Here is a 27,596-nt window from a genome sequence, read left to right on the forward strand (position 1 = left end):
TAAATGTTAAAATTATGACGAGCTTACATATAAACTGGAGCTGCTGGGTGGTGCAGTTAATGCCCTTGGCAGCTAGCCAAAAAGGCTGGAGGTTGGGGTCCATCCAGAGGCACCTTGGAAGAAAGGCCTGGCAGTCTACTTCTGAAAAATCAGCCACTGAAAACCCTGTGGAGCACAATTCTACTGACACACATGGGATTGCTGTGAGCCAGAGTCTACTCAACAGCGACTGGTTTTTACAGATAAACTAGGCCAACGATGGTTCTCAAATGCAAGTGTGCTTCAGAATCACCAGAAGTCTTGTTAAGACACAGATCAGCCCCCCGCCCCCCGAGGTTCTGATTTAATAGGTCAGGGATGGGGCCAGAGAATGTGCTTTTCCAGCACATGTCCGTGTTCATGCTCCAGGTCTGGGAAACCATTAAACCAAGAGAAAGGAAAAGACCAACTATTTTAAGACAGAATGGATTGCAGGCTTGTCCTCTGAGCTGTCGGGTGAATTAGGGATGACTTCCAGAATGGGGAAGACTGTCATATCCCTGAACTCCCCTATCCCTCATCACCCTCTACTTCCAGGGCAGAGGAGCCAGCTCACCCAGGCACCCAGCTGGGGTGGGTTATTGGTCTTTCCAAAAACAAAATCAAAGCAAAACAAAACAACAGCCCTAAAATCCTCTCCCCACCCTAGATCCCGTGGTCAGAAGAGGTGACGTGGTTATCACGTAGAGAAATCCCTTCCATCAGGCTGCCTGTGGCCTGAATGTTAATTTCGGAGTCAGCATCAGTTAGAAAATTGCAGTGCACACAATTAAACTGGTTCCGCCTCTGTCTTCTGCCATCTTCATAAATTATTCACATTACCCAGCATTTAATATGCCTTCCTACTTCAGACCCACTCCATGACTGTTTCTTGCTCTTTCATTTACAGCTGTGGAACAACTATTTTCATCTGGCAGTGGCTTTTATCACCCAGGATTCTCTGCAGCTGGAACAGTTCTCGCACGCCAAGCACAACAAAATCCTGGATAAGTAGGTTGCATTTTTGGATTTCTTAAAGGGGGCTGGGAGGAGGGGAGCTCATGAGATTGTCTGAGATGGTGCCTGAGGCAGAGGTTTTTGTTCTCCCTAGGTACGGGGACATGAGACGGTTAATTGGCTTCTCCATCCGAGATATGTGGTACAAGCTTGGTGAGTAGGCACACACATCCAGACAGACACATCTGCACACGCCAAACTCCTTCTCGAAGACCATCTGTTAGAGGGCCATGGGAGTTTCAGCGGTGGGAGCTAGAAATAACAGTTGATCGGTCTGCGCACCCCAGGTTCTTAATAAGTGCCTGATTGTACAGGGAAGGAGAGGGGGTACCCACCCCCTAAACCGCTGTGAGCCTGCCTCTACTTGATGCTCCTGAGAGGTGAGAAGTCACGCTGGAATTAACAAGACTGAGTTAGGGACCTGAGCTCACATCCTCACACATCACACGCGAGCTTGCTGCCGGTGGGTGGGCCGTTCTGCTTTCAGCTGTTTGTGTGGTGCTGTGGTCCACAAGAGACCCCCCAACCTCAAGGGGAAGAACAGATTGTTTGGAAGAAGAGGGACTTTTGTGACATGATTCAAACCTGAAGGTAACCCTGTAATCTGTCCTTGCCTCAGTGAGCTACAGGGATATCTGTGAGCCCAGTGGTGCCCATGCGGGGAAGGAAGGGAAGGATGGGCTTGGGAATTTTACTGAGGGTTTGAGTCAGGCCTGTGCTGCTGAAGAGGTTTTATTTAATCTTCACATCACCTCCTGCAAGATGAAAATTGTTCCCCTTGTTTTATTGATGAGGAAACTCAGAGAGGCAAGTAACTTTGTTGAGGTTAAGCAGGAGGTAAGCCCCAGAGCGTGGTTTTGATTCCACAAGGACAGGGGTCACATACCTTGCACAAGACCTGAATCCTAAGCAATAAGTATTTGCTGCAAGGATGGATGGGTGGGTGGGCGGACGGATGGACGGATGGACAGATGGGCGGGTGGGTAGACGGACGGATGGATGGAGAGTAGTGAGGAGTTTTCAGCCCTGAGGTTTGTGCTTTCTCCTTGACATATCTGCTGCCAGATTGCTCTGCCCTGAGCGTGGATGTGGACCCTCTTTGGTAGAGGCACTTGCAGGAACTCTGTCCACGTCTGGGATTTAACCTGTGTAACGTCTCTAAATTTTGCTTCTTGCTTCCTAGGACTATTTTTCTAAGCAAACTTCATTTCCGGAGCAGTTTTAGTTTTACAGAAAAATTATGCAGAAAGTACAGAACTTCATATACTCTTCTCCTCCCTGCACAATGTTTCTCCTATCAACATCTTACATTGGTGCGGCACATTTGTTACAATTGATAAACCGATGTTGATATATTATAATTATCTAAAGTCCATAGCTTACATTGACATTTACTCTTTGTGTTGTACAGCCCTGTGGGTTTTGACAAATGAATAATGTCATGTGTCCGCCATGAAAATATCCTACAGAATATTTTCACTGCCCTAAAAATGCCCTGTGCGCCACCTAGTCATCCCTTTCCCCTAACCCCAAACACCTGGCAACTGCTGATCTTTCTGCTCTCATTCTGAGACCTTTTACTGTCTGCTGGTCCTCACCTGAGTTCCTGGACAGCACTTTCTAGTCCCTTCCACAAGGTTATTCACTGTGGGGAGCAATGCACCATGGATGGACTGTCCTTCTGGGCTCCGTGTCTGCTGGCAGCATTAGCCTCCTGGTGAGAGCACATACTGAATAACAGAAAGGTTGTGGGTTGGCCCACAAAATCAAAGAGAGCAAGTGCTGAGGAACCAGGCCCAGGACAGACAGCCCTATCAATACCATGGGCCCTGCCCTGCCATTTACTAGCTCTGAGACCTAAAACAAGGAACTAAGCATCACTGGACCTCAGCTGGGGAAATAGCTTCTCCCACAGATGCTTATGAGGATCCTAACAGCTGAAAGAGGGGAAAGTAAAACTATGGAGACTGCTCCTACGGCAGGGTTATTATCCTTATCTTCATCCTTGCCCCGTCAGGCTCCTTAACCCCCAAAGCTGGTTTTTATTATCACTAAGGCCTTAAAGGCAAGGGTCCAGGTGGGTAATATAAAAGAGTGAAGAGGCTGGGCATGTTAAACTTCTATAAAGTCCATAAAGCAGTGTTTCTCTACCTCGGCACTGTGGACATTTTGGGTCAGGTCAGTCTTTGTTGTAGGGGGCTGTCCTGTGCATTACAGGATGTTTAGTAGCATCCCTGGTGTCTTAGTTACTTAGTGCTGCTGTAACAAAATACCGCAAGTGAGTGGCTTTAAAGAACATAAATTTATTTTCTTACAGTTCTGGAAGCTAGATATCCAAATTCAGGGCATCGGCTCTAGAGGAAGTTCCTTTGTCTCTTCTAGCTTCTCATAATCCTTGGCGTTCCCAGGCTTGTAGATGCTTCTCCTCCATCATCACATGGCATCTTCTCCCTGTGTGTCACTGTGTCTGTTTTCTTTCTTATAAGAGGCCACTCAGAAGGATGACATTTAGGGCCCACTCTATTCTGCAATGACTTTATTAACATAACAAAAGAAAAACTCTGTTCCCAAACAGGGTCACATTACAAGAACCAGGGTTAGGGCTTCAACATATCTTTTTGCGCGACAAAATTCAATCCATAACACCTAATCTCTACCCACTAGGTGCCAGTAGCACCCCCCCCACCCAGTTGTGACAACCACAAACGTCTCCAAACCAAATAAAAAACCAAACCCGTTGCCTTCAAGTCAATTCCTACTCATAGCAACCCTATAGGACAGAGTAGAACTGTCCCATAGGGTTTCCAAGAAGCGGCTGGTAGATTTGAACTGCTGACCTTTTGGTTAGCACCCAAGCTCTTAACCACTGTTGCACCAAGGCTTCACAAAATGTCTCCAGACAGTGCCAGATGTCCCCTGAGGAACAAAATCACCAATGTATAAGAACCAGTATCATAAAGAAATACCATCTGCCTTGATTTTCTAGAAAAACGTATCTTTTGTTTCTTTAGATAAGGATGAGAATGTAAGAAATATTTAGTTTCATTTCCACTACTCTGCAATGCAGAGTGCAAGTATAGGCCTACGTGGTAGCTGGCACCTGGCCTTGGGGTCAGGAATATGGTAAGGAGTTATGGGACCTGGAGCACTGTGAAGCATGGGCGTCCGGCTAAAAGGGATAGTCACTGCCCCTCTCCATTTGACTGCTGTCCTGGTAGAATGCAAGTCTGATGTCATATCTTCTGATTTTTCACAAGAATCCAGGAAACTGGGTTTTAAATGCATTTTCCAATTTGTAAATATCGATAACTAATTGAAAGTTTTTAAACCATTGGGTCTGCTCACTGAAACCTTAATAGGGCCCATATTCAGTTCACCCACCACGAGTTTGCATTCTTTGCTCTAAAATAGCAGAGACCAGATAAGGCTGTGGTGGGCTTCCTTTCCCAGCTTCACACCCCAGATACTGCCAGAATTGCAAAACAGGGATCTGGGCTTTGTTTATCTCAAACCCTTCCACACAGCCAGCTCTTTTCTGAATGCCCTTCATTGCCGTTGTTTTGCACACAGAAGATTTTATTTAGATATAGATTATGTTTTGGCAGGCGTTCCTGTCCTCCCAATTATGCTGATGAATGAAAAGATGTTACCAAATATTCCACCTGCTTAGAATCACAGTACATCAGAGCTGGAAAGGCCCCTTAGAGATTGTATTGTCCAGCATTTTTCAAATTTTAGCTGAGGACCAATAAAAAAAAAGCTCAAAATGTAAGTTGGATGGAAGCAGAACTATTTAGCTGAGTGGTTTGGGGGCCCCGGGGCTGCTCCTGAACGCCCCATGTAGACCCTGAGCACCCTCCACTGAGGGTTTTCTGGGAGGAAATTCCAGAGCACAGAAGAGAATAATTTGAAGGTATTAGTCTGGTCCAACCCACCATTTTATCAATGAAGAAACTGAGGCTTGGAGAGGGGAAAGGGTTTGTACAAGGTATATAGTGGATTGGTAGTTCATTGGTAGAATTCTTGTCTCTCAGTAAGAGACCTGGGTTTCATTCCTGATCAACACACCTCATAGGCAGCCACCACCCATCTGTCAGTGGAGGCTAGCGTGTTCCTGTGATGATGAGCAGGTTTCAGGGGAGCTTCCAGGCTAAGACAGACTAGGAAGAAAAAGGCCAGGCAGTCAACTTCCAAAAATCAGCCAGTAAAAACCCTGTGGTTTACAACAGAGCATTGTTCGATACTCAGTTGATCATGGGGATGACACAAGATTGGGCAGTATTCGTGCCATTGTGCATGGGATCACCATGAGTTGAGGCCAACGCTGTGGCAGCTAATAACAACAAACACTGGATTAGAGGCAGAATTGGGACAAACACCCTGACCTGTGTGTATGTTCTAAAGCATCGAACTCCTTGTTGTTTGCAAATATCTGTAGGATAAATTAATGCAATTAGAAGATACACCTGTCTTAGTTTTTCTGGTTGCAAGAAAAGAGATACTGACTGCAGCAGACTTAATCAGAGGCGGTATATATTTGAAGGGCAAGTGCAAGCAGAAGAACCAGGATACAGAAGGACAGGAGCCAGAGCCACTCTAGGAGACCAGAACAGGGAGTGGAGCCCCCTCAGGGCACTGGCTTCTGGAGTCTCCATTCCTGCATCACTGCTAAAGAGCCAGTCACAGAGAATACCATGCTGTTGGCCTGGCTTGGATCCTCTCTTCACTGATAGCCCTACCATCCACTGAGGGAGGCAGAGTTTCCCAAAGTAAAATCCAGGATGATATTACCAGAAGAAAGAGTTATGGACAGAGGGCCAACCGAAGCCACAGATAAGCACTGCAGAAAACAAAAGCAAATGATGCTTTTGCAAAGATGGCTACCCTCCCCGCCCCCCCGCCCCCCACCGCCCCCCCCTTGGTCTGACTCCTGGGAAGAAAAAAGTGTGTCAGCCTGAAGTGGTTTTCCTGGCTGCCCCAGCTTTCCACTCATTGGTGACATGGCTGCCTTCCCCTTGCCTCTCTTTAGAGGAATAAAAGAATAGAAAGAGGAGGCAGAGCAAATGGGTAGTTTCCCTTCCTCCACCCACACTGCAAACTCTCTGATTCTGGTGTTAACATGATAATGAGGTTAATCTGCTAATCTCAACCAGGACTAAGCACTGTATGCATTAAGGATCAATGTAGTGAGAACACTATGCTGGGTAATGATAGAGCTTACAAAGTGCAATTCATGGAATATCCAAAATAGAGTAAAATTTACTAGCCATCCTTAGCTTACTCTGCTGATTGCCCAAGCAATAGTGTTTCTCACCTTCTTCCTGGCTAACTGAACCCTGATTATTTGGGGGTTGGCAATTTGCTCAGTTAACAATGTCATGTAGCAGGTGATGGCCACGTGACCCAGTTCCGGATAATAAGAATCAGCAGCGATATACTTGAGGTTTCAGGAAAGCATTCTTTCCCAATGGAAAAAAAGTAGGGGGTAATGTATAGGCGGAGCACAGGGTATTTTTAGGGCAGTGACACTATTCTTTAGGATACTGTCATGGTGAACACATGATATTACATATTTGTCAAAAACCATAAGACTGTATGATACAAAGAGTAAACCCCAATGTAAACTATGAACTTTAGTGAATAATGTATCAACATTGGTTTAGTAATTATAACAAATGTACCACACCAGTGCAAGATGTTAATAATAGGAGAAACAGTGTGCAGCAGGGAGAAGGGTCGTCTTAGTTATCTCATGCTGCTATAACAGAAATACCACAAGTGGATGGCTTTAGTAAAGAAATTATTCTCTCACAGTCTAGAAGGCTAGAAGTCTGAATTCAGGGCACCAGCTCCAGAGGAAGGCTTTCTCTTTGTCAGCTCTGGGGGAATGTCCTTGTCTTCAACATTCCCCTGGTTTAGGAGTGTCTCAGCACTGGGACCCCAGGTCCAAAGGACACACTCTGCTCCTGGCTCTTCTTTCTTGGTGCTATGAGGTTCCCACTCCTCTCTGCTTGATTCTCTCTTTTATATCTCAAAAGATATTGACTCAAGATACAACTTAATCCTGTGGATAAAGTCCTGCCTCATTAATATAACTGCCTGTAATCCTGCCTCGTTAACATTGTGGAGGTTAAGATTTACAGCACATAGAATAATTATACCAGATCACAAAATGGTGAACAACCACACTATACTGGAAATCATGGCCTAGCCAAGTTGACACACATTTTGGGGGAACACAATTGAATCCATAACAAGGGATGTATGGGAACTCTCTGTATTTTTGCCCAATTTTTTGTAGACTTAAAACTGTTTAAAAAATAATTCACTGCCTTCGAGTCTATTCTGATTTATATTGGCCCTGTAGGACAGAGTAGAGCTGCCCCACAGGGTTTCCAAAAAACAAAGTCTATTAAAATAAGCCAGGTGGGGGGCAGATTCAATGGATGCAGTCATCTTTTGCCCGTAACTCTTATCCCTTTTCCTTTCTGGGAAAAAGACGAGGTGCCTGGAGGTGCAGTAGGCATCATGAAACCATGAGGACAAAAGTCTCATGGAGGGGCAGCTCTGGACTGACCATTTTTTGACTTCTTGTTAAGGAAGAAAAATAAAGTCCTTGTTCCGTTTAGTCGCAGTAGTCAGATTTCTGTCACATTCCTCGCTGATACATCGTCTAATTCAACTCCCCGATTTTATAGGTGGAGTTACTGAGGCCCAGAGAGGCGCAAGGATATTCCCAAGGTCAACAACAAACCAGGGGCTAAGCTGGGGCTAAAGAGCCTGTCTCTTGACCCCAAGTCCAACGTTCTTACTAATAATTTTTTTCAAAGAGTATGCAGACTATTTTCAAAGAGTGTGAAATAGCCAGCTAACTATGTTTTTCAAAGGCTGCTGATAATGAGGAAATTATAATGCATGTTAGTGTTTTTAAATTTCGTTTTAATGCCAGAAGCAATCTGGGCATCATCGTCATAATCATCAGTATCATCATCTTCTCCTTCTCATTAGGAAAGACTTGAGCAACCCTGTGATTATAAGATAGCTAATTGCAAAGCTATAATCTCAGGCTTGAAAAGTATTTAACATCCTTCAGAGGAAAGTCTAGACAAATACGAGTGAGGGTATGCATGTGAGTGTGAGTGTGAGTGTGAGTGTGTCTGTGTCTGTGTTCAGGGAGGGTACAGGCAGGGGGGAGGTTTTGGTGGGGAGAAAGGACCACATGTTGTTACCAGGGCCTGGTCACTAAGGGGTTAATTCCATGTGTGTTTTGAGTTCCTGGTACTATGCCAAATGTAATATTCCTTTCTTGATAGTATAACATCATGACATTTGATTTCTGCTCAGAGTGAAGCAATGCACATTTTGCTAAAATGACTGTGCACTTAACCCTCCCACGTTCACTTGGGTTAGCTCCTGGCTGCTGTGTTAATAGTCATCCTGGGAAAGAAAGGCAAATTCCAGGGGCTGGCATCATGGCCTCCTGTGAGCTGTGAGTGCGGTTGGGCCATCACCTTTGAAGCATCCACAGAGCGCCCAGCTCAGTGCTACACTCCAGGGAGCTGGGGGAGGGTTGGGGGAGGATAAGGTGTAGTCTTCAGGAAGTGCCCACAGTCTGGTTAGGAAAACTAAGAGGATGTTGCCAATAGCGACATGCATAGTGGAGACACTCAGGAGTTCAGGCAAAAGGGATGTAAGGACTATTAGGATGGCTTCAAGGGGGGAATGGCTCCTGGATTAGCCCTCAAAGATGGGCTATGCCAGGACTGTGAGAAAGAGGAGCGAGGGGCAGGCATCCCAGGAGGGATGGCCATGGTGCATTCACAGGGTAGCAAAAGGCATGCCCTGAGTAGTGTGTAGGATGGAGGGGGAGGGAATAGTGGAAAGAAATAGGAAATGGGGTTAGAGAAGCACCCATCCATCCATTAGCCCATCTATCCATCCATCTACCCACCTGTCAATCCATCCATTTATTCATTCATTCAACAAGTACTGAACACTGTGGAAGGCAGAATAAGAACCCCACCACCCAAAAAAAAAGATGTCCATGTTCTAATCCCCAGAACTTTTGAATATGTTACCTTACTTGGCAAAAGGGACTTTGAACATGTGATTAACTTAAGGATTTTGAGATGGCATGCTTATCCAGGATTATCCTGGTGGGCCCAAGGTAATCTCCAAAACCAAAAAGCAAACCCACCAGAGTCGAGTCAATTCCAACTCCATAGTGACCCCATAGGGTTTCCAAGGCTGTAAATCTCTAGGAAGCAAACAGCCACATTTTTCTCCCACAGAGCCACTGGTGGTTTCAAACCACCAACCTTTCTTTAACTGCTGCACCACCAAGCCTCCTTAATGTAATCACAGGAGACCTTATAAGCAAAAAAAAAAAGGAGGCAGGAGAGTCTGAGAGAGCAATTTGAAGATGGTACACAGCTAGCTCTAAGGATGGAAGAAGGGGCCACCAGCCAAGGAATGCAGGTACCCTCTAAAAGCTGGAAAAGGCAAGGAGACAGATTCTCCCCTGGAGCCTCCAGGAGGAACTTAGTCCTGCAACACCTTGATTTTAGCCAAGCAAGACTCATTTCCAACTTCTGACCTCCAGTATTGTAAGATAATAAGTTTGTGTTGGTTTTAAGCCACCAAGTTTGTGGTGGAGTCCCTGGATGGTGCAAACGGTTAACGCACTCAGCCTCTAACCGAAAAATTGGAGGTTCAAGTCCACCCAGAGGTACCATCGAAGAAAGGCCTGGCAATCTGTTTCCAAAAAATCAGCCATTGAAAACCCTATGGAGTTCTACTCTGACACACATGGGATCACCATGAGTCAGAGTTGACTAAACATAAACTGATTTAATACTTCCAGCCTGATTGCTCCTTCTGTCACATATAAGTCCAACCTTTCTCTCACCCAGGTTCACAAAGATTTTCTTTTATTTCTTTTTGTTGTTGTTGTTATTTTTCTTAGTGCCCACAGACCCTTCGTGTTCAATCTTTTTATCTACTCTGAAGAAGAGTGATGGGTGAGGCCACTGTACAGATTAGAAACTGAGACCACAGAACATATGGGAATTGAGACCCCCCTTCCCACCCACATGCCTGGGCCCTTCTCTGTGCCTTCCTTACCTCCAGATCTTTCTCCAAAGCCTGTGTAATTTGGCATTTGGATTTTTCCTGTCGGCTTATTGGCTCTTTAAAAGCCTTTTCTAATGAGGTATCTCTTTCTAGGGAGATTCCACTCCCATTATATGAAAGAGACCCTCTTATCAAGTCCCTTCCTTGCCTTCTTTTGCATAAAGGGAGCGCCCAGGTTACAAAAGAGATCCGTTCCTAAGTGTATCTTTAAGTCGAATTTGTAGGCAAGTCAGAACAGGCACATACAGTTCTTATTTAGCCTTACTTTACTTTACTGCAGGAAAGAAAACCCTGGTGGCATAGTGGTGAAGAGCTATGGCTGAATACCAAAAGGTCCGCAGTTCAAACCCCCCAGGCTCTCCTTGGAAACCCTATGGGGCAGATCTAGTCTGTCCTATAGGGTCACTATGAGTCGGAATCGACCGAAAAGCAACGGGTTTGGTTTTTGGTTTGGTTTTAGTGCACAAAAAGTCTCGAAGCCTTTTCAATGATGTAAAAGCTGCATGTGCTTTGGTTCAGTTGTTTCAAAGTGAGGGCAAATTTACATAACACTAAAGGGCAAATATGATGTGTCTGTAAGTCCGACGTTCATAACCCGGGGACTTACTGTACAACAGAAGGTCTGTTTCTTAAACGAGAGTTTTTTTTTGTCCCCCCAAATGAGTTTGTATTCAGTTAGGCAAAAATATCTGTGTGTATGTATGTATATGCATGTGTAATTACGCGCACACACATAAGTACCTACTTACATTTCTTGAACACAAAATCCACTCTGCTTAAATTCCCTTTTTGATATACGTGAATAAAATTTCCTTACGGAGCATCATAAAGGCTGTTGAGATTACAGTGTAGAGTTCAACATCTCTCTCCTCTTCGCCTTGTCTGCGGAACATTTCAACAGACTGTAAAGAATGCAGGCCAGAAGTATCTAGAAACCCCAGGCCTATTACCTGTCTGGCCTTCCTTTTAAACCGTCTTAAATAGATCCTTATCATACCCAATGCCCTCTGGTATTCTAAAGGTCTTTGTTGCCTAAGCAATTTCTCCATTCCCTGGTGGTTTATCTGACAGTTTCCCATTTACCTTCCACCTGTAATTGCACTCGACTTTGAATTTTAAAGCCCCACTGTGGTTTGAAAAAGACTTAAAAGATCTTGAAGGACAAATCAGAAACCTAGATTAACAATTACTATAAACCTGCCAGAAAGTCAGATTTTTCTCCTAGTTGGCCAAACCGAAGGCTCAGGTATAAGCCAAATGCATTGTATAATGAAGCTGATATCCTGGAAGAGTGCTCTTATATTTCACTTAACCCTCTGCCTGACTTCACCGTTTTGTTCTCACTCACTGAAGACGTTGGGATAATGCCTCTTTTATCTGGATACAGGGGAAATACTCCAACATTAAGCCTCAGTTAGGTGGAATGAAAATTCATTTTCTTGCTGCTTTCCCTCTTGGCTCCCTTGCTCAGCTTTTATCAAAAGCAACAGTGCCAGGCTACGCACCGTACCCCGAGTATCTACACTGCTAGCTCTCTGTCCCCAGTGAGGACCACAGATGTTCAGTCTGACAATGGAGAAAACCAGGGTGGGCTTCTTGGCGGAGAAAGGCAGCTGTCAGTGAAATATAGAGTGTCAGCTTGAATGACAGAGTTGCTTGAATATGCCTGCCCTCCCTCCCCACGGAATCCCTCCAGTTCCTAAGTGCCCCTCCTTGTCTCCCTTTTCTGCCCCTTGTGATGTGTATATTCTGAGAAGTCTGTTTAGTTCTACTCAACAAGGCTGCCCTTCATGGTTCAGTTTGACCAGACATCACAACAGTAATAGCTAACCTTTATACAAAGCGTGCCTCGTGCCAGAGCTGTTCTGGGTGCTTCACAAATAATCCATTTCTTCTTCACAACAACCCAATGAGATAAATGTTATTTTTATCCCCATCCTACAGATGGGGACACTGAAGCTACAAGAAGTGAGGTAAATTTGTCCAACATTACACAGTTAGCTAATGGTGGAGTCAATACACAAATTCAAATGGTCTAGCTCCAGAATCCACACCCTTAACCATTTAGCAACACTGGGTCCCGACTCTGCCAGGCTCTGTGCTAAGGATATGCGGACATGTTGTCATATGATCTTTCCAACAGGTGGGCATTAGTATCGCATCTTTATACGGCACATATCCAGGTCACATAGGTGGTACGTATAGGAACTGGACCAATTTGTTTCATCATTTGACAGATTTATTGAGCGTCTAATATGTTCTGTGGGCATTGCTGGTTCAGTGGCAAAATTCTCACCTTCCGTGTAAGAGACCCAAGTTTGATTCCCAGCCAGTGCACTTCGTGCACAGCCACCACCTTTCTGTCAGTGGAGGCTTGCCTGTTGCTGTGATACTGAACAGGTTTCAGCAGAGTTTCCAGACTAAAATTGACTAGGAAGAAATGTCTGGCAATCTACTTCTAAAAATCATCCAATAAACCCTATGGGTCTGCAGCTGATTATGGGAATGGCACAGGACCAGGCAGCATTTCTTACTGTCATGCATGGGATCACCATGAGTCAGGGCAGACTCACTGGCAGCTAACAACAACATGTTCTGTGTTCAGTGCTACTGATACAGTGGTGAGAAAACAAACATGGTCTCTACTATTATGAAGCTCTCCATGGGAGGGGCAGTCATTAATCAAATGATTGCACAAATAAGGACATGCTTACAAGCTTGGGTAAGAAGACAGGGCATTCAGAACAAGGGCAGGGTGTTGGATCGAGGTGGGGGTGGTTGGGGATGTATGGGGCTTCTCTTTCAAAGGAAGGGGTGTTCGAACTAAGATGGGAATGATGAGTGGGCCCATCCAGGGGAAACTCAGGTGGTAATGGAGAGGGGAGCTTGGGGAGCAGGCAGGAACAGTATTCTGTGTGGGCACAGGCCTTGAGGAAGAGGATGCAAGGTGAGTTTGTGGCACTGAACAAGGCCAGTGTGGCTAGAATGCAGACAGCGAGGGGCAAAGGGAGACAGATACCTTGAAATGAGGCAGAAGAAACACGATATTTTGGTTCATCTGACCCTAAAGCAATGTTTTTTGTTTTTTTCTTCTTCTCCATACACCTGGGTTGGAAACCATGGCGGCATAGTGGTTAAGAGCTACAACAGTTAACCAAAAGGTTGGCAGTTAGAATTCACTGGACTCTCCTTGGAAACCCTTTGGGGCAGTTCTACTCTGTCCTTTAAGATCGCTATGAGTCAGAATTGATTCAACAGCAATGGTTTTTTTTTTTTTTTTTAATATACCTGGATTGGTGTGCCCTTTAGTCTTGTATACATGGTTGAGCTACGTGTGTTATTGTTTGTTTTATGGGCCTGGCTAATCTTTGGCTGATGGGTGAACCTCGGAGCGACCTCAGTACTGAGTTAAAGGGGTGTCCTGGTGCCGTACTCTCAGGGCTTCTCCCATCTCTGTCAGATCAGTAAGTCTGGTCTTATTTTGTGAGTTAGAATTTTGTTCTACATATTTCTCCAGCTCTGTCTGGGACCCTTTATTGTGATCCCTGTCAGAGCAGTCAGTGGTGATAGCTGGACACACTCTACTTGTGCTGGACTCAGTCTGGTGGAGGCTGTAGTACTTTTGCTCCATTAGTGTTAGACTAATCTTTCCCTTGTGTCTTTGGTTTTCTTCATTCTCCCTTGCTCCAGACAAGGTGGTAAAGCAATATTTTAACTTGGTGGCACAGACACTTTGCACTGGACTACTAAGCTAAAGATTGGTGGTTCAAACCCACCCATCAGCACTGCAGAAGAAAGGCCTGGCGAGCTGCTTCTGTAAAGATTACATCCAAGAAAACCCTACTGAGCAGTTCTATTCTGTAACACTTGGGATTGCCATGAGTCAGAATCAACTCAACGACAGTGGGGTTGGTTTTGGTTTTGTTTCCACAGTCCACACTATTACAGTAGGTTCTTAACAGTAACCTTTGCTTTTCATGGTCTATGAAACCATTAGTAAAAAGCTTGTTTTCCAAATCTCTGAAACTTGGCTCGTGTCGCAGACACACATAGTTTCAAATATCCCTGTGCTTTACCGTTGCTAACATATTAAATCAGGGCAGCATTTGCAAAGGAAATAATGCAGGTGAAAATCCTTGTAAACAGTGAAGTGCTTTATACACGCCTGTGTCATTATTATAATAATAGGGCTCATCTTAGATGATACATGAGGCTCTTGCCAGAGTTAATATATGTAAAGTGTTCAAAATGGTGCCTGGCTCCTGGTAAACAACACTATCAGTGTTAACTATTGTTTTTACTGTTATGCCTCCCTTTTTTTTTCCCCAGGCTTGGTCTGAGGAGGGCTGGTGCATCATGAAATGGTTTTATGCATCCCTGCCTCTCTTTTCTTTCAGGCCAGAACAAAATCTGCTTCATCCCGGGCATGGTGGGACCCATATTAGAGATGACACTCATCCCCGAGACAGAGCTCCGGAAAGCCACCATACCAATCTTCTTTGACATGATGCTGTGTGAATATCAAAGGAGTGGGGATTTCAAAAAGGTAAAAAATGAGTCTGGAAACTCAGGCCAGCATCCCTAATCCCCAGCCCATTTCCCCATAATGATATCCTAGTTCCATCTGCCTGAGCATCATTCGGAGACTTGGCCATTGGAGAGAGACATTTATTCATGTGCCTGCAATGAGTGGGCAGATTGGATTTGGTCAGTATTCTATCATGCATTTCTGCCCGAAGCCAAGATTAAAAGGAACTTTCTTGCTGTGTATCTGTTAGGCCCCTTTCTTAATAGTATAGGGATCCTGCTTCTCTACCTAATAGTTTTCTAAAGGTGTTAAAAGGATCTCCCCCTTCCACCTGCCCCAATCTTGCACCCACCTGTGCCTAGCACTTCATTTTCTGGGGTAACTTTGAAGATCTAGAAAAAGCTGACTTGCACCAGGTGTCATACTTGGTCATGCATCAAAGTTGACAACAAATGGGGTTAGAGGTGTGGCTCTCAGGAGGGACCTGTTGTGTCTAACCTGGCAACGGGAGGCTTTCCCCAGTATAGAGGGAGTGGGCACCTACTGTAAAACCCAAAGGCCATCAGCCAAGTGCTTTCATTGAAAATCCAGTTAAACTTGAAAGGCAAGACCATTTTCTGAGCCCAGTCACACTAGAAGCTTCTGGCAGTGTACAAAGAACCCATTTTCATACAGGTTCCTGGTAATGTTCAGTTTAGAGCAGGGCTTTGAACCAGTTCTTCCTGGTTCAATCACAGCTGAAGAAGCAACACTGGAACAGACCCAAATTTTAGACATTTGAGTGAACTGGAACCATATCTGGAATGGGAAAAATTACGGGTTAAAGCCCTGCTAGGCTCTCCCTCTTATAAAACAAGGGCAGCATACGAACTGCATAACAACCAAATCTCTTGCCCTTCAGATTTTGCTCAGAGTGGGAAACAGTGGTGCCCCGTTCAAAGATGGTGGCCGCTTTGAATGTCTGTCACTCTCCTCAATCCTGGCAATAATCCAATCTCATACATCAGGCTCTTGAAAGAGCTCACCATGCCTTTTCGGAGACTCCCATGCCAGGGCTTCAGCCCATAGTTTTTTCCCTTCCGATTGTGGTACTCAGATTTTTAAAAATTCAGGTCTGTTCTGGTTTTGTTGTGTCGGCCATGACTGAACCAATACGAACCGGTTCAAAGCCTTGGTTTAGGGAGATGGTCTCCAAGCCCTGTTGATGCTGCCATAGTGGTTCCCCCTTAGATCTTTCCCTGCCATCCTCTCTACCCCGCCTCTTCACCTGGTTTCACTCCTAACTGAATTTACCGCCACCAGCAGCAGCAGCAGTAGCAGCAGTACTATTCTGCCTCTCATTCCATAACATATCTTGCTACCAAATAATTTTCCTTAAAACAGTAGTAATCTTATTCTTCACTTGCTCTTTAATTCTCTAATCCCTATTCCATAAAGCCCAAGCCCTTTAGCCTGCATTCAAGGCCCTCCCTGCTCTGATCTTTTGTAGAACTTTTCAGCCATTATCTCCCACTTTACCCCCCACCTTACCCATTCTCCAGACATTTTCTGAACTCACCCGAATTGCTTTGTCTTGGTAGATGTTCTTCATGTGTGTCTTCTTCGTGTTACCTTGTGGTAACATCCACAGTTCTGCCTGCCAGCACCTCCTAAACTCCTACTGATCCGGCAAAGCCCATTCCAGATGTCATGTCCTTTCAGAGATCTGTTTCCATTCCATTTATTTCTCTGTAACATAGGATTATTATGTACTGCCTTGTCCTATATTCATTTCTGTGTATTTTTCTTCATTTTTGTATCTTCATCTAATGATGAGAATGATGATGATGATGGTAACAATGACTGACATTAACTGGGTGTTTACTAACATGTCATTTGTTGTTGTTATTAGTGCTCACTCATGGTGACCTCATGCACAACAGAACAAAATGCTACCCTGTCCTGTGCCACCCTGTGATCGGTTGCAGATTGAACCATTGTGAACCGTAGGGTTTTCACTGGCTGATTTTCAGAAATAGGTTACCAGGCCTTCCTTCCCAGTTCAACTCAGTCTGGAAGCTCTGCAGAAACCTGTTCAGCATCATAGCAATACGCAACCCAACCCAGAAAAGTGGGTGGTGGCCATGCATGAGATATATTGACCAGAAAGTAAACCCGGGTCTCTCACATGGAGGCAAGAGTTCTACCATTGAACCACCAATGTCTCATAATATGTCCAACACTATGATACTTTCTATACATTATCTCATGTAATCTCATTACAACCCTGAGGTAGGTAGCATTATCACCCCTGTTTTAAAAATGAGAAGACTGAGGCTTATAGTTTAAAATCACTTGTCCAAAGGCACACATCAAGAAAGGGATGGAGCAGAGGATGGAACACACAGGTCACTAAGATTCCAAAGCTCATGCTTATGACCACTCGCTCTCTGCTCTCTACATCACAGTAGATGATGACTGAATGAAAGACTAAACGGCATCCTCTAGAGCAGGGCTTTCTCAAAATAGTTTTGATGAAATACTGATCCAGCAAGCTGCTCAGGGAAGAGGGTTTTGAGGTTAAATACCATTGGGAGTCACTGAATATTGTGACCCCTTGTGACAAACCTCGGTGCGTGTTGCCATAGAGGGTAAGATGTTCCATGGTAAACCAAAACAGAACAAACCAATTGCCATCGAGTCAAATCCAACCCAAGGCAACCCCATGTATGTCAGAGTAGAAGTGTAGAACTCGGCTCCACAGGGTTCTCAATGGCTGACTTTTCAGAAGCAGGTCTCCAGGCCTTTCTTCTGAGGTGCTCTGGGTTCGACTCGAACTGCTGACCTTTTGGTTAGCAGCCAGGTGCATGACCTTTTGCACCACCCAAGGACTCCCCACAGTATCATTTTCCAAATTTATTTGTGTATCTAGTGAATCAGCCATTCTGCCAGTCACATTTTGGAAAAAGTTGGTCTAAGTGGAATAGATGACTAGTTTGCTGTGATCATGCCACTGTGAGAGAGTCCTCTCTGCTCTCTTGGGATTAGAGGAGCTCTTGAATCTCTGAAAGAACGGTGACCGGGTGCTGCCCCTTGCAAGGAGCCTGAAAAGAAATCAGGCTGAGGAGTTCAGATGGAGAAAGGGAACTTATTCGACATGGCGGGCCGGGGGCATAGAAGATGAAACCCTGGACCAAGTGCCTGAAGGCAGTTTGGAATCTGTTGCCTTTCTGGGGAGCAAAGCCAGTGAAACTTGGCAATATGTGAAAGAACATGTCGCATGCGATGAAGGATATCATGCTTAAGCCCGATCAGCACGGGCTCCTAGAGGTGAGCACCGGCTGGACTTAGAGGATTTCTGGGAGAACAGATGTGCAAAAGAAACATTCCAGGTATCCACTAGTATGCAATGTCCTCAACAGAAACAAGACTGGGTCATCATCTGGAGTATGATCTGACAGCTGTTGTGCTTGGTGCCTTGAAGTGTGAATTTCCTTCCATGAAAAATAAAACAAAACAATATCCATCGAGTCTACTCAGACTGTGGTGACCTCGTGTGTGTCAGAGTAGACTTGTGCTCCACAGGGTTTTTAATAGCTAAGATGTAGATCACCAGGCCTTTCTTTCAAGTCTCCCTGGTTGGACTCCCACCTCCAACCTTTAAGTTAGCAGTGAGTGTGTTAACTGTTTGTACCACCCAGGGACTCCTTCCATAAAATATTCCCTTATCTGGCATCCCTGGGACATGCACCCACCTATTTTCCATGTGTAGGGTCGTTTGGGGGTCCCTCACTCCAGGCATGCATTCACTGTGAGCATGTCCCACAATTGCTTGTCTTTGCTGGTCCCTTATCAAAAGACACAAGACAGTAAGGCTAACTAATGGGGCATTTTCCCATAGGAAAACCAGCTTGAATAACCCCTTGGGGCTGGACAGACCCGCTGTCTTGCTGCCAATTCTTTGTGAAGGGCAGGCGGGGGTGGGGGGGGCGTGGGCTTTCTTGATGAAGTTGGTGAGAAGGAGTTGGGTGCCTGAGGGGTAGAAACTAAGGAGAGTAGTTGCCTGTGGGACAAATTATAGAAAGGAAATGGATCAGTCAGAGAGTCTGAGCCCTCGGCAGACAGGTGATCTCAGAGAAACGTCCTCTCTCAGAGAAGGGAGCAGTAATAGCATCTGACAGCAGCGCCTAGAACAGTGCCTGGGACACAGTAAGAGCTCAGTGATTGCTTTGTTGAATAGTTAATGGAGTTTTCAGTTTGGTACATTTCACTGATGAGACTGAGTTTTGGCACGGAGTAAGCTGGCGATTTCGGTGGTTTAAAGCTTAATGTCGTGGGGAAAGATAAAAGAGTAAGGTGGCAATTTCAGTGGTTTAGAACTTAATGTTGTGGGAAAAGATAGAATCAGTTCAGTAAACATGTACTGAGCACCTACAATGTGCTGAATACTGTGCTTTGGAGTCAGATAGGCTTACTGCTTATAAGCTGAATGGCTTGGGACAAGTTATTTAATCTCTTTCAGCCTCAGTTTTTTCATCTTTAAAATGGGCATCATAATACCATTACTAGTTCCTAAACTCAAGCTTTTTGGGGGATGAACTGGAGCAGACACATCAGATAACTCAGAGGAAATTGGAAGGCTATACTGTCTCCCAGAGACCTCCGTTCTCTTATGATACTACCTTCTCCAGCTTCCTCCCAGTTCTATCTTCACCCATCCCAGAGCAATTAACATTCCACTAACACAGGAGATCAAAGGCTGATTTAGCAGTGTCCGTTTGACCCTTATTATCTCCCTGATGGAAACCCTGGTGGTGGAGTGGTTAAGAGCTACAACTGCTTACCAAAAGGTTGGCAGTTCAAATCTACCAGGTGTTCCTTGGAAACCCTGTGGAACAGTCCTACTCTGTCCTGTAGGGTTGCTATGAGTTGGAATCGACTTGGTGACAATGGGTTTGGTTTTGTTTTAGCCTCTATGACATCTGGGCCTGCTGCACCATATCTGCTCTTCCTATGCCAAAGGCCTAACGGTAGCTTTGAAGAAGTGCCCTTATTCCCAAATGTATACTTGAGTAGGCAGGGGCTGGCTCTTATCAGGGGACCAGATAACGTTCTAGGGAAACGAGATGATGAAAACAGCCCACATGTTCCAAAGAAGAGGCAGCAGACAATGCAGAGAAGGCACAATGCTAGTGTGAGGTTCATCTGAGGCCATTCTACCAAAAGCAGGGGGCCCATTCCTGAATGGAGTGGCTCCTAGAGTTTACCCCCTTTCTTTTGTTCACCCCTGTCTTAGTCATCTAGTGCTGCTATAGCAGAAATACCATAAATGGATAGCTTTAACAAAGAAAAGTTTATCTCCTCATAGTAAGATAGGCTAAAAGCCCAAATCAGGGTGTCAGCTGTGAGGAAGGCTTTCTCCCTCTGTTGGCCGTCTCACCAATCTTCCCCTGGACTATGAGCTTCCCCATGCAGGGACCCTGGGTCCAAAGGACACACTCTGCTCCTGACACTCCTTTCTTGATGATATGAGGTCCTCCTCTCTCTGCTCACTTCTCTCTTTTTATCTCAAAAGAGGTTGCCTCAAGACACAATCTAATCTTGTAGATTGAGTCCTGCCTCACTAACACAACTGCCACCCAACCTCCCTCATTAACATCATAGAGGCAGGATTTACAACATATATGAAAATCACACAATATTGGAAATCATGACCCAGCCAAATTGATAACATATTTTTTGGGGGGACATAATTCAATCCATGACAACCCCCTTTCTGTTGATTAGGCTTATTGAAGATTAGTATTGGGCCCCTGTGGCACCAGACATCTGTAGCATAAAAACAATAACTGGTTGCCATTGTGCAGTTCCCATTATGGAGAGCTCATGTGCTAGAGTAGGACTTCTCCACAGCGTTTTCTTGGCTGTAGTCTTAACAAAAGCAGATCACTAGGCCTTTCTGCTGTTGTACCCCTGGGTGAGTTCAATCCAACAACCTTTAGGTTAGAAGTTGAGAGCAAACCATTTGCACCACTCAGGAGCCTAACCGTGGATGTTGTTGTTGTGTGCCATTGAGTTGATTCCAATTCATAGTGACCTTATATGACAGAATAGAGCCGCCGCATAGGGTATTACAGGCTATAGTCTTCACAAAAGGAGACCTGGTGGTACAGCAGTTAAAGCACTCGGCTGCTAATCGAAAGGCAGGTTGTTCAAACCCATCAGCTGCTCTGCAGGAGAAATATGTGGCAGTCTTCTTCCATAAAGATTTACGTCTTTGGAAATCATATGGGGCAGTTCTACTCTGTTTTATGGGTTGCTATGAGTTTTATGAGTTTTATGAGTTAATCTTCACATGACCAGATTGCTAGGTCTTTTCTCCCATGGAGCACCTGGGGGGTTCTAACTGCTAATCTTTCAGTTAGCAGCTTAGTGCTTAAACATTGTACCACCAGGGCTCCTTTAACCTGTGGATAAACCAAAAAAAAAAAAAAAATCTATTGCTGTCGAGTCAATTCTGACGCATAGCAACCCTATAGGACAGAGTAGAACTGCCCCATAGTGTTTCCAAGGAGCAGCTGGTGGATTCGAACTGCCAACCTGACCTTTTGGTTAGCAAACTCTTAACCACTGTGCCCCCATACTCCTCAACAAATATCCTCCTCCCAGGGGTAGAGTGAGAAGTCAGGGAGTCCATGATGTGATTCAGTCACATGTAGCTGGAGATGAAAATGGAATTAAATTGGAGGAGCCAGAACTATGCCCTAAGCTATGCCTAGTGACAGCGTAGGGGGTAAGGCTGTCACAGTGGCATGGCAGAAGGTATGCTTGGGAGGGGCTTCTTGTGTTGGACCCTTGAGCCTACCCTAGCTCAAGTTCATATATTCTTTGAAACCGAAAGCAAAGATCCTACTTCGCCTCAGTTTCCTCGTTTGTAAAATGGGGATGATGATACCTACCTCGCTATGCTATTATAAAGATTAAATGAGATTATGGGGCTAATAATGATGGCAGTGCCAACACAGTGACAAGTGGCGTGATGATATTTCTAACAATTATTGAGCACTTACTATGTGCCACGCATCGTGCTGTGCCTTTTACGTGGATCTTCCTGTTTACTTTCACAGCACTGCTACGAAATGGTGCTGCTTTTCATTTCCCTTTAAAAGATGAGAAAACTGAGCCTGAGAAGTGTTTGGTAATACCTGTACACCAGTGTTGAGTGCGGCACTATTCACAATAGCCAAAAGACAGAAACAACCCTCATGTCCATTGTCAGACGAATGCACAAAGTGTGGTCTATGCATCAAATGGAATATTACTCAGCCATAAGAGAAATGAAGTCCTGATACAAGCTACAGCATGGACGAACCTTGGAAACATTATGCTGAGTGAAATAAGTCGGACACAAAAAGGCAAATCCTGTATAATCTCACTTACATGAAATATCTAGGCTTGCAAAATACATGGAGACCAGAGACGGGCAGGAGGGGGAAAGGGGAAGTACTGTTTAGGGGGCACTGAGTTCCTGTTGAGGGTGATAGAAAAAATATGGAAATGGATAGTGGTGATGACTGCACAACAATAAAAATAAAATAAAATAAAAAAGGAAAGGTTTAGTAGCGTGCCCAAGGTCACACTGCTGGGAAAAATCAAGGCAAGCAAGGTTCAAACCAAGACTGTGTGATGCCAAAGCCTGTCCTCATAGCCACATCCGAGCACAGCGCCAGACCTGGAAAGGGGAGCAGCACCGCCCAGTTCTCACCCTGGACCTGTCTGACTGTGACCTTAACTCTCCACCCCCACGGGCTCAGGCACTGCAGCATCTTTGCATGTTTCCTCACCCTGTAATTTCCCTCCTGGAGGGATATTTTGTGGCCCTGAGACAAGTGCTTATTTACCCCATCCATTTCTTCTTTGCTTAGAATAAAAGCAGTTCATCTCCCAAGGAGAAACCGTGCCAGCATTTCCCCGTGAACCACTCAGGCAAGAATAAAATGCTGGCTTTCCAGTAACATTCAGCAGCAGTAACAGTAACGTTAGCAGTAATAGTAAGAAGACGAGCTAACAGTGTGTGCACTTGAGCTACGCACTCCGCTAGTGCTTTATATGTAAAACACCATCTAGTCCTCAGAACTACCCTATGATATAGATACTACAGTTATGCCCATTATATTGATGAGAGCTCACCAAACTATGCCATGCAGGCCAATCCAGCCCACCACCTGTTCTTGTAAAGTTTTCTTGGAACACAGTCATGCCCATCTATTTACCTAATGCCTAGGGTTGCTTTTGTGCTACAACAGCAGAAATGAGCAGTTGGGACAGAGACTGTTAGGACTCACAAAGCCTAAAATATCTACTATCTGGCCCTTTACAGAAAAAGCTTGCCAATCCCAATATAAATCATGAAATTTAGGATTAGAAAGACCTACTCGCTTTCGCAAGATAATGACGGGCATGGAGGAGGGATTTAAAACCAGGCAGCCTAACATCAGAGCACACTCTTGTGGTTCCTCTGCTAATATGTCTTCTTGCCCTACGCTTGGCACAGTTCACATTTCTAAACACAATGGCCCCACCCTTCCACCTACCCACGACTTAGGTAACACTTATGGTATATACACTACTTAACAAAACGTATCATATAAGGGACATGACCCATTTGCAAACCAGCAGCCCAGACCCTTGCCACACTGGCTCTCCTCTAGATCTCCATTCTTATTTCTTGAATCCTCCACTCCAGGTGAACTGCTTTCCTCATTTTTCTCCACCTTTCCACCTCCACGTCTTAGTTCACTTCATTCCTCCCACCCCAATGCCCTTCCTCATTGTACTAACAGAATCCTATCCATCTTCCCAGGTCTGGCCTACCATGGTCAATAGATCTTCCCCAACTGGGGCAGCCTACAGGAAATTCTTTCCTGCCTGAGTTGTAGAAGCACAAACTTCGACTCCCTTCCTTTAGCCCTTAGGACACCCAGTGGGTAACAACAGCCCCATAGAAGATATGTGAACCGCGGGGAAAGTGAATCTGGCCTCTGCCTTTTCATCACCTAAAGATTCCAACTGAAACATTGGTGATTCTGTAGTAGAATTCTCACCTTCCATGTGGGAGACCGTGGTTTGATTCCTGGCCAGTATACCCCATATATAGCTACCTCCTATCTGTCAGTGGAGGTATGTGTGTTGCTATGATGCTGAACAGGTTTAAGTGGAGCTTCCTAAGACAGACTAGGAAGAAAGGCCTGGTGATCCACTTCTGAAAATCAGCCAGTGAAAACCCTATGGATCACAATGGTCTGATCTGCAGCCAATCATACAGGTAGTGCAGGACCAGGCAGTATTTCAATCCATTGTACGCGAGGTTGCCATGAATCAGGGGCCCTACCAACAGCTAACAACAACAACAAAGATTCCAAATAAACAGGGCTTGATCCTTTATGCACTGGAAAGAATCTGCTGAAAGGACTCGGCCAGTCACCTGAGACTTTAGATGGATCACTTAAACTCTCTGAGTGTCTTCTTCATTTGTAATAATAGCTGACGTTTATAAAGGTTGTGCCAAGCGGGGGGCTGGCTGCCTTTCATGCATTATCACATGGAAAGGCGATCCTTGTGGATTATTGTGAGGACTGAGTGCAAAGAGCCTGGGTTAGGAGCCCGGAGCCCCTGACTGAGGGCTACCTTGATTTTGGTAGTCTTCACCAAAGCCCTCTTTCCTTCTCAGATACCAGTATCTTTCTGAGTGGTAAGATGAGGGAGGGGACTGACATAGCATGGCCCTTCTAGAAAACATGTTGAGTAAGCTGTGAACTCCACTGGATGAAATGCTTCTTAACAGTGAAAGTAGGGAGACAGAACATTCTCTGGCTTCACTGCAACAAGATCTGGTGGGACTGTAGGTTCATACTTGCTTTCTGGTCACTTATCCAGTCTGATCTTTGACCATCACAACTGCCGCCAGTCTTAATTCTCTGAGGTCTGGCATTGTATTTTTCAGGATTTTTTTTGGTTGCAGGAAACAAATATCCAGTTCAAACTGGATTATATGTATGTATGGAAACCCTGGTAGTATAGTGGTTAAGAGCTGCGGCTGCTAACCAGAAGGTCGGCAGTTCGAATCTACCAGGCACTCCTTGGAAACTGTATGGGGCAGTTCTACTCTGTCCTATAGGGTCGCTATGAGTCGGAATCGACTCAACGGCAACGGGTTCGGTTTTTTGGTTATATGTATGTATGCATGTATCTATTTGAAAAGATAGTTATCAGCTCGTGTTCCGTATAAATGATACAGCTTCAGGTATGGCTGGATCTAAGGATTTGAAAATGGCATCAGGTCTTAGTCTTTCTTCATCTCCTCACCTTGCTTCCCTCTGTATTGGTGTCATTCTCAAGGAGGTTCTCTCATTCTGGTTATTCCTGGCAGCCTCGGGCTTACAAACTTCCATCTCTAAGTTGAGCAGAAGAATTCTTTTTGCTAAGAGTTCCAACAAAAGCCTCACTGGCTTGGACCAGGTCTTTACTAATCCTGGGGCCTGCGGGATGAAATATACTGATTAAAAGCCAGTCCTGTGTTGTGTGTCCATATCTGGAGCTAGAGAGATGTGGTCAGCCCATCTGAATCCCACGGACTGAGATTAGAGATGGTGTGATTACCAGAGAAAAAAGAAAGGAATTCTGGACAGGCAGAAATAAGAGCAGTCCGGGACAACATACCTTTCCTTAAAGATGGAGCGCTTTTTCTTAACTCCATGCCTTTGTATGTGCTGAGTCCTCCACTTGGAATGCCCTTTTCCCTTTTTGTCATCCTGCAAAATTTCTACTTAATCTGTGAGAGCAAGCTCAAACAACATGGGCTCTGAAAAGTCTGCTTGACACGTCTCTCTCCTTCCCCCTTCTTTATCTGCCTTGCATATGCCCCCTTTTATTTGCTCCAGCATTTATCACCTGTTTGGCCTCCTCCTACTTTCTGGATGCCTCTAAAAGGCACACAAGGTATCATGTTCCTCTCTGCATTCCCAGTTCCCAACACTAAACCTGGGATTGAACAGATGCTCCCTAGAGTTTGGTTAAAATGATGAGTTGAATAATTTCACCATTAGACTTTCTAATATTATTTTTGTTGATTTCCATCTTCTTCTTCAGTTTGAAAATGAAATCATCCTCAAGCTGGACCATGAGGTGGAAGGGGGCCGAGGGGACGAGCAGTACATGCAGCTGCTGGAGTCGATGTAAGTCCAGTGCCCAGTCAGGGGGGGCCTGGAGGGGATGTGGCTCTCTCCTCCGCTAGAGATCAATCTGAGGTTCGTAGGTAGTGGAGAAATTCCATTTTTGGAAGTAACCTCATATCTCTCTCTTGAGTAGCTGGTTCTTTGATATTTATGGAATGGGCCTGAAAGAAAGAAAATTTGCTGTTAGAAAGAGGGAAATAGTCCTCCAAAATGTCCACTTTATTTATCTTTTAGATGTGGAAAAATTGTTGCTATTTTTTTTTTCTTTTTTAAACTTTGACAGATAATGATCGTGACCAACACTTATTGAGCACAAGGAGAGTACCAGACACTGTGCTAAGGGTTTTATATTATTGTCTCATTTTACCCCTTTACATACTTTGATCTGTGTTCCACAGAGGTGACCCCTGAGGTTCAGGGAAGTTAAGTGCATTGCCTAAGGAAACACAGCTAGTTTGACACCAGAGCCCAGTCTCTTGTCATCCTTCCTCACTATCTCCTAGACACCAGGTAGGGGAAAAAGAGAGAAACAGAAAGGGAGCTTTACGTGTGGGCAGAAGAAACCCCACTGTTGGTCTGGCCTGGGATGTACAGTGGACAGAGCTCGAGAGCACTGGACTTGGAGTCGGGACACTGGGTTTTAATCCTGGCTCTACCACTTACCAGCTGCATGACTTGGGACCAATCATCCCGTGTCTAGGGACTCAGTATACCCTTCTGTAAAACGAGAATAATAATCCCCATGTGGTTATTCTGAAGACTGAATAATTATAAAGCATCTGGCATGGTAATGGCCCCTTTTCTCCCCATGAGGCCTTCTTCCGAGGTTTAGGAACATGGCTCAGATATTCTAAATTTCCCGCTAATTGTATATTCTCCAACTCTGATTTTGGATTCTTTCTCCAACTCTTTTTTGAATATTTTGACTTTAATAACAAAAACAAACTAAAGACTTTGCTCTAAATGGATTAAGGACCTAAAAGTGAAAACTAAAACCATAAAATTCTTAGAAGAAAAAGCAGGGGCAATGCCGTTGGGCCTGGCTTTTAACAATGGATTATCTAATATAATAATAAAAGCACAAACAGCAAAAAACTAAATAAATGGGACCTCATAAAAATTAAAAACTTCTGTTCATCAAAAGACTTTACCAAGAAAGTGAAAAGATAAGCTGTTGACTGGGAGAATATCTCCAGAAACCATAAAATAAAAGTAAAAATCCAATAAAAATCTAATTTCCAAAATATATATAAAAATTCGACAATTTAACAACAAAGAGACAAATAATCATAAAATGGGCAAAGGACTTAAATCAGCATTTTACCAAAGAGGACATTTGGCCAACAAACACATGAAAAGATGCTCAATGGGTCATTAGCCTTCAGAGAGATGCAAATCAAAACTGCAATGAGATACCATTTGACTCCCAATAGATGGCAGTGGGTTTGGTTTTTTGGTTTTAGGATGGCTAAGACTGAAAAACAAAAAAAAACACATACACAGAAAATAACAAATATTGAGGAGACTGTGCAGGAATTGGAACCCTTATCCACTGCTGGTGGGAATGCAAAATGATTCAGTTGTTGTGGAAAACTGTTGCAGTTCTTCAAAAAACTAAAAATAGTACTACCATTGTTGTTGTTGTTAGGTGCTGTCCAGTCAGTGCTGACTCATAGCGACCTTATCTA

At 44.6% G+C, this 27,596-nt stretch overlaps 1 protein-coding gene across 1 annotated transcript in view; it reads left to right on the top strand.

The window, feature by feature from the left end:
* The window catches only part of DOCK2 (dedicator of cytokinesis 2), a 543,298-nt gene that overhangs the window by 444,528 nt on the left and 71,174 nt on the right, over positions 1-27,596 (top strand). Inside the window, exons 31-34 of the mRNA XM_049874293.1 lie at positions 929-1,029; positions 1,130-1,188; positions 14,565-14,713; positions 25,823-25,908. Of these exons, the coding sequence (XP_049730250.1) occupies positions 929-1,029; positions 1,130-1,188; positions 14,565-14,713; positions 25,823-25,908 (395 nt within the window). The remainder of the gene's footprint in view (positions 1-928; positions 1,030-1,129; positions 1,189-14,564; positions 14,714-25,822; positions 25,909-27,596) is intronic.

This window comes from Elephas maximus, chromosome 2 (assembly GCF_024166365.1).
Source record: "Elephas maximus indicus isolate mEleMax1 chromosome 2, mEleMax1 primary haplotype, whole genome shotgun sequence".
In the NCBI taxonomy this organism is placed as follows: domain Eukaryota; kingdom Metazoa; phylum Chordata; class Mammalia; order Proboscidea; family Elephantidae; genus Elephas; species Elephas maximus.